We start from the raw sequence: 12,522 nt of genomic DNA on the forward strand, positions 1-12,522 counted from the left end.
TGGAGGACACCAACCTTTAGGGTTTCCAATCACTAAACGCAGAGCTTAGTCTCGGTACAAAAGTGAACCAGTCAGTGCGATGACATGCGCCTTAATAACGTGGTTATTCACAGTCAGGGAAATCAAATTATTTCTCTTGCAGAAACCCAGGTAACACACACAGATTTGACTGCAAATAACCCACTTAGGTAGCCATGTAAACCCTTAACTGGGTTACGGTTACGGATTTTGTGGTCTGCGTTTGTCTGCTGCACACTGTTCAGCTATTGAACTTCGCCCAAAACGAAAAATTTCCTGCAGCAAATGTTTGGGCAATGGCATTATTCCTTCTCCTACTTGAAATAATCTGCCTCAACATTTCAAAAATAGCTGAACTTGCGTTGAACGTACAGCGCTAAGCCAAGCAGCAGAAGGGTAATGTGTTAAATCTAACGTGTGTTTCGTAGTCCAATTACTTTGTAAAGTAACGAGTAATCTAATGCCATACTTATTTTACTGAAGCAAAAATACCTGCTGTGGCGGATGGCTAAGACCCTTACCCAGCCGAGATGCCAATGTGATGGAAGGACCGGGGGGGAGAGGACATATCCAGGGCAATACCTCCCCTGAGAACACGAGACGGGCAAGCCTTCTGGATTGCTTCGGGGCCACGGGCTGAGTGCTTGGAAGCTCAACCCTGCTGGGGCCCATGGGCACCACCACCAGGGGGCGCCTGGACTGTAGCACTTCCGCAACACCCGGAAGTGCTGCCAGAAGAGGATCACAGAGCACCTGGAGCGCTTCCGGGTGCACTATAAAGGAGGCTGAGGAGCCAGAGTCAGGTGGAAGGTGGACAAAGCTTGCTGGGAAAGGAGTCGAGGAGGCAGAAGAGAGAAAAAGAAAAGAGAAGGACTAAGCTGTAGTATTGTGCTGATTTGTACACTCTGTCCCGGGAAGACAACAAAAGAAATAAATCGTGTGTTGTTTGCACTTTTGTGTGGCTCTGCGCCTGTCTGTGTCGAGGTCAGGGTGGCGGTACGCGCCCAAGGCTTTCACACTGCGTTATTATTATTATCCCAGAAGCAGTAGGAGTAAGACGAGAAGCACACGTATCGGTATGCCGGTCCTCTGTTAGACACAATCATACAGCCAAGCAGAAAAGAGTGTGCTGCATGCAATCCAGGAACAGAAACCTATGGATAAAGCGTTGCTTTAGTTTTCATCCTGCTGTTTGCTAGAGATACGTGGAAACAGTGTGATGAGGTGACGCAGCGGCCAGTGTCCGTACCGCAAATCATCAGTGGCTCAGGTCGAAGATGTGAAAAAGGTTATGAATGGATGTCGTAAGAGCCATTTTCCTAGTTCTATAAGATTCATGAATATTTTACTAGATAACAATGCATAATCTATCGGAGGTTCCTATAACCCCAGGTAGTAGAATTTTATTGGTATATTCTTGCCATTTCTAACAGCTTTGAGTAAATATTACTCTTCAGTTAGTGACAGCCTTGCCATGTGTAAGGTGTAGAGGCATACGGTTTTAAACCGTGTTTGTGCTCGTGGGCCTATGGGCTCTTTTGAGTGTGTATGAAGAAACACATAAAGATAATGTGCTTATTTTAGCACAAAGCCGTACGCGAAGAAGAACCTTTAAGTATAGAAATAACTAAAGTTCTTCAAGAAAAGTTAAGTTCATACAAGATACATTTTTCTTTTTTTTTTGCCTTTTATTCTACGTGTGTAACTATTTTTTCTTTTATTCTTGTGTGGATTATTTACTTTTAACTTTCACTAAATATTTTTTAAAAGAACCTTTGGACTGTGAGATTTCTTTCCGCACGCGTTTTGCCCGTGTTCGACTTGGCCTTATGCTTCGGCAGCTACAGATGTGATTTACTTCACGGCACATAAAGGACTCAAACTATTTCTAAATCACAAGAAAATGATGCCAGGCTTCGTGCTTGTGTTTGGACTCACAGCGGCCGATGATGACGTTTAGCCGTTTTCTGCCCAGTTTAATGGCGTTGGGACGTTTTGACAAAGCAGAACTCCGGATGAGTACGTGTGCATTGTAAACGGAGGCTTTTTAAGAAGTCAGGGCTCTCTGCCTTAACCGGGTTACACGCCGTCTCCTGGATGGGTGTGTGTAAACACGATGAAGGTGATTAAGGCCCAATTCAGACACCGAGAGGTGAGTTAAAGTAATTATTGATTTTCTGCTTAAAAATATTCAGGATCACCTGTCACATTAATTATTGGACTTGGAAGTTTTTTATTTCTTCCCTTCTTGTAAAGAGTACTCAAGTTTGAGTGCCACTGCCAAACAATTTTTATTATAATTTTGTTTTCTTTTAAGTTTAACTAAATTGGAGGGGAAAGGGGCCGTAAGGATCTTTATTTTGGCTTAGGGGGCCTTGCAAGAAATTAGTTGGAGAAGCACAGTGCCCGCCACATGCAGATATTCCACTCGGGGGTTAAACGTTAACATTATACAAAGTTATTGTCTGTTATACCTGCATTGTTATCACTCTTTAATTTAATATTGATTTTTTATCAGTATGCTGCTGCTGGAGTATGTGAATTTCCCCTTGGGATTAATAAAGTATCTATCTATCTATCTATATGTGTAAAAGTAAACGCCATGCACAATGCCAGTAGGGCAGGGTTGCCAGTTCCAGGAAATATTTCCAGCAAAATGACAGCTGAAACCCGTGCATAATGGCACTGTGGACCAGCCCAGTGAATGATGCTGTAGTTTTGGGGCTGTAGACATCCGGGTTGGGTTCCCCTTGGAGTTTTGTTGCTGTTGACATCTTTTCCCCCTTGAAGTTTTGCCACAATATGTGGGAAATCGGGTCCCCCTTTGGAGTTTTGCCACTATTGACATCGGGGGGGGAGTGGAGACCCCCTTTGAGTTTTGCCATTTGGGCAGCCTCACAGAACCTTCAAAATGCCAGCAAACCACCAAATCAAATTTTTTTTCCCTTCACAACACTTTCAAAAATTCGTCAATTTGGCACATCTGGCAACCCTACTAGTGGCCATCGCCTCCCCAGCCCATTTAATGTTTACTCATTTCAAGTGTTTAAAGGTATGCCCTGCATATATGTTCAGTGGGTGTGGCATTATCCCTCAAACCCACCAGCCTGTCACTATGTGACCCCCCACATGTAAGCCCTTTCACGTTGTAGAGCTCATACCACAGAAGCTTGCAGTCAAATGTTGGATTTGCAAACCAGTTTCATAAAACTGTTCACTTAATACATGTAAATTTATGCAAAAATGTATTCTGCATACCTGGTCAGTGGGTGTGACCGCACCCTGCCCTGCCCTGCCCCGCCCCTCGAACCCTCCACTATTTCGCGGTACCTGCCAGAGCTGACACTACCTTAGAATAAAAAGGTCGTACTATGCAGGTGGGCTTTTCTAGACAAACTGTGCTCACTTTTTCAAAACGGACGACCGCCTTTTATAATTCACATTTGTAAATGAGAGCACTGGATGAAAGCAGGTAACACCGGATTCACATGCAAGTTTTTAATATACTGTATGCGACATGAGACCCCCCCCCTGTAATCTCTCAACGCTAATCACAAATGCAGCCCATGGCAACGGCAAGGATCCCCGGCCGACAGCGGAGGCAGACAGCAGCAGCAAAAGGAGAAACCACAGCGGCGAGTAAACAAGCTGCAGAGGGGCTTCTGCATTGCGACTTTAACCTCCACAACGTGGACGCGAGCAAAGCCAACTTCACGTCACTTGGTCGCCACGTCCAGTTTACAAGAAACCTCCGACTGAGGTGGATGCTAAAAGCCTCCGGCCTACTTTGTTGTGGACAGCTGCTGTACGGACCGGGGGCGATCAGATTCGGAGACGTCACAGAGGGAGAGACAGGGGGCTCAAATACATCTCCTGGCATTGTCGCTCATCTCCTAAATACCTCGTATCCGTTCCATTCAGAGTTCAGGGGAAGCACTATGGGAAGGCAATTCCCGTTGCAAAGGGACCCAGCGACAGGGGTGCGATTTTGTCCGGGAAATCCGGGGGGACCGTCGCGATCACAGAGCGACTTTCTGCCACACTGCCTCTCTTTGCTCGTAGATAAAATACGGCCGGCTTATTTACCTTGTAGACATCTCCATATGTGCCACTTCCTATCCGCTGAATTAGCTCGAAATCCTCCTGCGGATTCCTTCTGGACAGGTCGAAACTGGAATTCATTATTTGAACTCCACCGTTTCGACTTAAGGAATCGCCGCTGGTGTGTGCGGATCTCTGCCGATGTGCGGCCTCTCCCTTTTCTTTTCGATGTCTTCAGGTCCCCAGTGATAAAAGGACAGACCAGAAAAATGAAAAGAAAAAACAAAAACAAAACAACGCAGAAAGGCAGGAAAATCTCAGTCCGACTTCACTGTAACTTTAACATGGCTTCCCAGAACCACGCAGGGCGCATGCGCACAGGGCGTTCATCCAGTGAGAGAGCAGGAGCAAGGAAAGCGGGAATGCGTCCGGCGTCTCCCGCGCGCGCACGCTCCCTACCGTCTGCTCGCTCACGTTAAACGCGCACTCTGAAGAAAAGCCACACAGAGAGAGAGAGAGAGAGAGAGCGATCAAATCCTGTCAGTCGTCCGGCGCCCCTTGGCGAAGCTTAAGTAAAAGTAAAGATCTGGGAGGTTTAAAGCAGAAGTCAGTTCTAACTGGAGAATGCCGTGCCTATTTAAAAAAAAATACAAATTGAAATATTAAATAAACTGATCTAGAGGCTCTAGAATACCGACCAGCTGACTGCAAATTGCTTTTGTTTGTTTTTCAGTGTCATGCTAACTTATCTGATTCAGGGAACAACAGTTGAGTAGTCATTCCTGCCATTCCTGCTTGCTTGTCTTGAATTGCCTGAATTCAATAAAGTGATGGTTTAAGTAAAGGAATAAATAAAGTTTACGGATTTGAAACTAATAAAGTTTAAATTTCAGGGCCCCAGAAGAGACTTTAGTCCACATTGCTTAACCTACTGTATAAGTTTTTTTTAATAATGTAGTGTAATTTAGTACATCAATTTTAACCACAATCTGAGATGTGGTGGTTAAATAAAAAAAAAAGTTCACCTGTCTTGGAACAACCCCATTGAAGAAGACAACAGTGGTTATCCAGACCTGGTTGCTGGTTGTGAAGGGACCCCCATAACAGTTCAAGCTTTCAACAGTTTAAAACTAAAAAGAAAGAAAAACTCTCAACTTGGCAATTACAGTCCCAGTGTGGCGCTATATAGGCGTATCATTGTTGGTATATAAGGAGCCCCAGTCACATTTCTAGACCCACTTCTGCCTAGTAATTTCTTGGCTGAAAGTCCTCAGTGTTAGTGAGTCAGAGAGAAGATGTGCAGCATTGTTCATAACGGCACTCCGTTTTTATTCTCTCCTTTGCTACTTCCTTCAGAGGGTCCAGAGTACATCTCATCTAAGTCTGCCTTGTTAATTAGCTTGAGGATTCGATGAGCCTCTCCTGAAGAGATGTTACTAGCCCAGCACACCACGGTGTAGAATGACACACTGGGCATCACAGAGTTGTAGAAGATGTGAAGGATGTCACTACCCACATTAAAGGAACACACTCTCCTAAGGAAGAAGAGTCTGCTCTGCCTTTTCTTCTCTAGCCCTTCTGTGTTACAAGACCAGTCCAGCCTGTCATTGATGTAGGACTCCCAAAGTGCATGTGGCAGTGCACCACATCCACTTTGGGGGGACCACATAGAGCAGCTCAATCAATTGAGTTGAATGCTTTTGAAGGAAGTGGAGAAATCCAAAAGCAGAATCATCCCAGTGCCGCCAGCTTGGGCCTTGTGGAGCAGACAGATAATTGCATTTTGTTGTGTGGTGTGACAAGACAATGACACAAAGCACACAAGGAAATCGACTAACCAACGATTGGTCAAGTAAGAGTTCTGACCTTAACCCCAGTGAAATGCTGTAGCATGACCTGAAGAGGGCTGTGCGATCAAGATGACCCAGAAATACTGAGGAACTGAAACCAATGTGTTGGGAGGAATGGTCCAAAGTTCATCTACTGCATTGTGCACGTCTTAGAAGCAGCAACGGGAAATGTTTGGTGGAGGTTGTTGCTGTTAAAGGAGGAGCTGCACGTTATTAAAGTCAGTGGTTCATTTACTTTATCCTGTCTGCACTGTAAATGATAACTCAATGTATTTAACAAAGACAGGAAAAGCAAAACCGTGTGTGTGTGTGTGTGTGTTATTAGCTTAGTCAGATTGGGTTTGTCTAGAATTGTGATTTAGATGAAGATCAGACCACATTTTATTAGGAATCCATGCAGGGAATTGCAAAGTAAGCAAAGGGAAAACAGTGCTTCTTTTTTTTTTCTGTTGTTTTGTTTTGTGTTGTTGTTTTCAAAATCAGAACCTTCGTAATTTCCAGGCTGTAAAAAGCCACATACACTGAAGCAAATGCTTTGTAGAACTGCTTGGACTTTCACTCAATCATCTGTGTCTCCCACTGCGATCCTCCATTACCTTCTGCCCTGGGATTCTAAACCTTCCTTCTTGAACCTTCCTAAGCTTGAAAAGTGTAACATGAATGTGCCAAGGGTTCAAAAGTTACCTGTATGACACCTCTCTGTCAATCACCCATTAGCCCCGCCCATATTCATGATGACTGCGGTGGGTTGGCACCCTGCCCAGGATTGGTTCCTGCCTTGTGCCCTGTGTTGGCTGGGATTGGCTCCAGCAGACCCCCGTGACCCTGTATTCGGATTCAGCGGGTTAGAAAATGGATGGATGGATATTCATGATGATGTGCTGGCTACACAACCATGGCCACTGAGACTGCGATATCACATGTGCAACCTCATCCACACTTGGGCCGATGATCTTTATGTTAACCCTTTGACAAATTTAAATGTGTGCTACCTAGATTGATTGACCGTCATGTGTTGTAATGCATTGGTGCAACATTCGAGGGTCAGTTGATTGAGACAAACGTAAATCCTGACAATTTATTCCTTGCAGCCAAAAAAATAACATTAGCAGCGCTTTCATTTCGGCTCACAGTGCATGGCTTCTCAATATAGATGGGGTGATCACATAATGTAAAAGATTTGTTACAAATGTTATTTCACCTCTGTCAGGTCAATTATCTTTTTACGAGTTCATTTTTGTCCAGCGTTTGCAAAACATTTTGCCTCTCTCAAATCTACGTGCCGATCTCTGCCTGAACGCCATCTTCTGGCAGCTCCTAGTGAGTCAGGCCAGCCCACGTGTTCTCCTAAATCCTGGTGAAGTCTGGAGGAGTTTGCTAATTTAGGAATATTGACAAAATGCCATTTGCTAGTTATTAGGTTATGTCACGTAAATAAGTATTTGCTTAGTTATGTTAAATGTTTGCCTATATGTTGGTGCCTAGTCTATGAGAGGTTCTTACAACCCCCCCAAGGTGAATTGAGTTGGTATATTCTAACTATTTCTTGTCACTTTCACTACAGATTAGGCTCAGGTAGTGACCTGCCTTGACATGAATCAGGCATGGAGGGCACACGGTTTCAAACTGCGCCTTAACGTGCCCAGTTGTATGTAGCGTAACAAGCTGTGCATGCTAGGTGGCACTTGTGGCCCCTTTAAAACCCAACAGACAGACACGCAGGACCCAAGGTAAAAGCGCTAAGAAGATATTTATTAAAGGACTCTTCTTTCACAGTGCCCTTCAAGCACCACAGCCACCAACAGACAATTCATTAAGCAATACAATATTCTTCTTCTCTCCTCCATACCTCCCAGCAAGCTTTGCCCACCTCCACCTGAGTCTGGCTCGCCAGCTGGGTTCACAGCAGTCCTTTATATAGTCCTTGACCCGGAAGTGCTTCTGTTCTTCCACCCACGTGACTTGCCAGCACTTCTGGGTCAGCTGGAGAATTCCAAGTCTGTAATCGGCTCTAGTACTTCCGGGCCACAAAGGGAAGCATGACTCCTCTGGTCCTTTCACAGCTCCCCCTGGCGGCACCCATGGCACCCAACAGGGCTGAGAAACCAAAGTCCAAGTCCCAGAATGGAATCCGGGGCACTGCTACATTCCAGAGGAGCTGCCATCTAGTGTTTTGGGGGTGGCAGTGCCCTCAAGTAGCTGCCTTCCCCCCATCCTTCCATTTCAGGGGCGTCCCAGCCAGGCTGAGCTGCCGGCCGTCTCTCACAGAGCTCTATTGACCGTGCAGTGCTGTGCGTTTTGCACGTACTGAAGGTGAAATAAAGCATCCTTTAGAGTAGAAAACAACTAAAGTATAACAAGAAAGGGCTTCATTTAGAGAAGTTTTTTTTGCTTTGAATTCTACTTGTGTAACAACCTTTTTCTTTATTCCTCTGTGGACTGTTTGCTTTTAATTCCCACTAAACTTTTTAAATTGAGCTTTTGGACTGAGAAGTTTCTTTAGACACGTGTCTGACCCGTGCTTGATCCTGCTTTACTTTCTGGCATAAGATCAGGACCAGGTTTGTATTCATTTGAGTTTTTTCTGGGCCAGTTTGGACCGTTCTCCTACTCTGCGACACATGATAAATACGGGCCCTGCTCCGGCCTGTGTGATTCTGAGACCTTATTACACTTTCTTCCCTTTTTTTCTTTTTTTTGTGCGCTGGCTTCATGACAGTAACATTGGTGTCGTCTTACCGCCTTACAAAATGAAACCAGAGCAACACTTTATAGCTTGAAGAACTGAATCCATAATGTCATCGGATTCACAAGGGAGGTTTTAATCAATTAGGAAGAACTGGAATGAAAAGGAAAGGAGCTTTTAATAGATGAAATAACCACAAAATGAAAACCCGACACCATCATTACATTGTGACCTACTGATCTTCTGGCTGACTTTCTTAACTCTTATCAACAACTCACCAAAATGGAAGGCGACAGTAAAATGCTGAACACGACCTGCATCTCTTGTCTTAAAAGCCAAATCGCTAACAGGAAGAACGCTTTGTTTTCCTTCCTATGTTAGGCTCAATGAAAGACGTTGATATCTGGAATCTTAAACTACGATGTCTCAGGACACCGTGAATACTGTAGGCGACACCAGTCTATCTGTCTGTCTGTCCCCTTCTAGTTTTGATGACAGGTCCCACAGTACACGACTTTCAGTCGGAGAGAGCATCACACTTGGTGACTTCAGTTGCTGGATCTCTTTGCCTTGAGGATGTCACATTACATGACTAGAGAACACTGGGGATGGAGGATTACACAACTCCCTTATGACCTTTTGGGATAATTTTTCAAATTTCATGAATTTCTTGTGGTCATCTTACGCTGTTACCCTTGTGGGAGAAAGAACAGGCGGTAAGAATAGATGGACGAGAAATGAAAATTGATGGAATGAGCGATTCAAAGAACAGTCGTAGAATGGGAAGGGGTCAGTCATTTCCCAACCTGCTATATCCTAACTACGGCCGTGGTCACAGGGGACTGCTGCAGCCAATCCCAGCCAGTACAGGGCACAAGGCAGGAACAAACTTCGGGCAGGGTACCAGCCCACCGCAGGGCACACACACCAAGCACATACTAGGGACAATTTAGGATTGCCAATGTACCTAACCTGCATGTCTTTGGACAGACACGGGGAGAACATGCAGACTCCACCCTTAAGGGTCTCCTAACTGCGAGGTAGCAGCACTACCACTGCACCACCGTGCTGCCCAACATAGGAAATATTTTTAAAATTATGTAATTATGTAATGTAAGTTACTATTGTGTAAAATTGTTCATATTCAGTATCTGGTTTTGATTATGCTTGTTTTTATCAGACAAAAACAAAACCAGACAGCAAACCATGTAGTGTAGTAAGTTTCACAAACATTAAGCTCATATTATATTCAAATCCATTAAGTGTACAGTCCTGTCTGATTCTGACACAAAAATAAACCCCATAGGTCTTATATAATAAAATAGAAAAAACCAAGGGGTCCAAACCATTAAATGTTATACAACAACAACAACATGTATTGATTTAGGATTTTGTCATACAAACTATGTACTGTAGCTCAAAGTGCTTTAACTCTTTGAGGGCTGAATTTTTCCAAAAAACTCAATTTTCTGAAAAGCACACAAACCAATGGTTTCATACATAAATCAACATAAAACATCTATTGTTATGTGCTGTGGCTGCTGTCGGCACATGTTCGGCATCTCTGGCAGCAGTGGCTGTGCGGTGGTGCCTTGACGGTCAGCAGGAATGCACAGTGGGTCAGCTGCCTGACTGTCTTCGCAAAGCACGTGGGCAGCGATGGCAGTGGCAGTCTGGGACAATATGGTTTGTACCTCTTGTCATCATACGTGGTGGTCCTCTCAGCTACATGAAAGTGTTCATCACCAAGATCAGCTGGGGACCGATCAGATGATACTGGTACCTCACTTTCGTTTTTTGATCTCCATCTCCAGATCACTTGCATTAAACTTGAAATCCAAGAAGTCAGAGTCCTATTCAACGGAATTACGTAAAACGTCCAAGGAGTATTTTGCTTTGCACATTTGCTTTGGTCTCTCGCCAGATGTCGATGTCATTTTAGAGGTTGTTTGCTCTTCACTGCTCACAAACACGTAGGGTATCAAGGTTAAATCAGCAAAGCTATGCAACTTTCCTTCTAGTAAATAGAGTCAAACAGTTGAGTTTTGTTGCAGTTTATAGCCAGTTACTGTCCTCTACCCCTGAATTTTGACAAAAGTTGACATCAGCCCTGAAAGAGTTAAAGAACAAATTACAGTTTAAGTGTTGAGGGATTTACTAATGCAAACACAATTTTGGAAGAACAATGGAAAGAGTCATCCCACCTGCTGTGACGATGCGGGTTCATAGATTGCTCCCATCGTCTGTCTGGGACCCCTTGAACCCAACATTGTCAGCAATGTCACCGATGAGCACAGCAGTGAGGCAACAACAATGGAGCAAGGGGATGGAGTACAAAAGTGCCAAGTGCTTTTATTAAAACAACAACAATGAAAACAATCTTCAAATAAATAGTTCAATTAAATTAAGTCATTAAATAAATAATCCATAAAAATAGAAGCGGAAAAACTTAAAAAACAACGAGGTTCTAAACAATGCAGGAAGCAGTGTTTTAAAAACAAAACAAGTCCGGTGTCTTCTTTACCTGGCGGCTCCCCTGCTTCCCCCGTCTGGGCTTCTCAACAGGGGAGTCGCCCTGCATGCAGCTGACCTTCTCCCTTCCTGCTTCAGCTGTTTGGATCGCCTCACCGACCCCTGGCTCCGGTAGGCTCCTCCTGACAGCGACTTGGGATTCCCCAATGACCAGGGCTCTCACTCTGCGGAATTCACGTCCCAAGTCCCGACTCCTGCTGCCTTCCGTGGAGAGTCATCTGCCTTCCGGTGATCCCCGCTCTTCACTAAAACCTCAGCAGGAGCAACCACTACGACTACTCCCCAGGTGTCAGCCAAACACCCAGGCTTCCTGCACAGCTGCATGTGAGCCTTCGCTCGCTCTCCCGCTCGCACATGCTCCCACAGCAGCTTTCTCTCTCTCTCTCTCTCACTCCTCTGCTACTTCCTGCTTTCTCTATCTACAACTACTGTTCGTTCGTTCGTTCATTTGTTTGTTCATTCTTTCCTTTCTTTTTCTTCCCACTTAAGCCGACTCGCACTTCTATTTATGAAGGGGAACATGGTAATTGCGGCAATCAGCAGCCCTTGGGAACAATTACGGATTTGGACCATTTCTCACCTGTGCACTTAGTCGAGAAACGCCCACATCAAAATCTCCTCAGGAACCGCTTCGGCCACACACCACCATACCCCCTCACAAAGCCGCGAGCGCGGTGACTATTTATTTTAAAATTGGCCTTAGAACGGGAGCTGTGGACCCGCTATACCACACCCGCCGTCTTAAATAAGCTGGGGGAATCAATATACAGAGCCTTCAGGAAATTCTGCAGACCCCTTCACTTATTACATACTAGCCGTCCCCCGCGGCTCTGGACAAACTTTAAAAGTCAATAAACAAACAGCTACCACTAGCTAAGCGGAGACGAGGTACACTCCAAAACGCAGAGGTGGACTGACTCAAACGGAGGCTGGCTCGTGAGCGAGGAGGGCCCTGCTTGGCTCCCCAGTCCTGACGTCACGCTTCCCCCTCCCCTCGGCCTGCAGCCTCTGTCTCGGATTAGCGCAGATATATCACTCCGGCAAGTGAACTATGATTCTTAGTGCGATGAGCGAAGTCGCAAAATCAACCAGAATGTTAAAGCAACTCACACAACAGTATTTGACTTGTCCATCACACACCTACCTGCACATTACACTTTATAATTCTATTCTGTTTTTATACTTTATGCTACCTCTGTTACTTATTATCTATCTGCTACTTATTATTTATGTTTATCTTTATACGTTGGTTTTGTCATTTGGTGTGGACAGCAAAGAAAGAATCTCATTGTACAGAGAAATGTATTTCCTTACTGTGACATGACATTAAACGTTGAACTTGAACTTAACGAATTTAGATCGGCCATTTTTCTATAATTTGTTCGAAGATTCCAG

At 44.7% G+C, this 12,522-nt stretch overlaps 1 protein-coding gene across 1 annotated transcript in view; it reads right to left on the reverse strand.

Annotated features, from left to right (window-relative positions):
- The window catches only part of map4k3b (mitogen-activated protein kinase kinase kinase kinase 3b), a 124,811-nt gene extending 120,378 nt beyond the window's left edge, over positions 1-4,433 (reverse strand). The window contains exon 1 of the mRNA XM_039738992.1: positions 4,105-4,433. Within this exon, the coding sequence (XP_039594926.1) occupies positions 4,105-4,200 (96 nt within the window). The 5' untranslated portion in view covers positions 4,201-4,433. The remainder of the gene's footprint in view (positions 1-4,104) is intronic.
- Positions 4,434-12,522: the final 8,089 nt, after the last annotated feature.

Source organism: Polypterus senegalus, chromosome 16 (genome assembly GCF_016835505.1).
Source record: "Polypterus senegalus isolate Bchr_013 chromosome 16, ASM1683550v1, whole genome shotgun sequence".
Lineage (NCBI taxonomy): Eukaryota > Metazoa > Chordata > Cladistia > Polypteriformes > Polypteridae > Polypterus > Polypterus senegalus.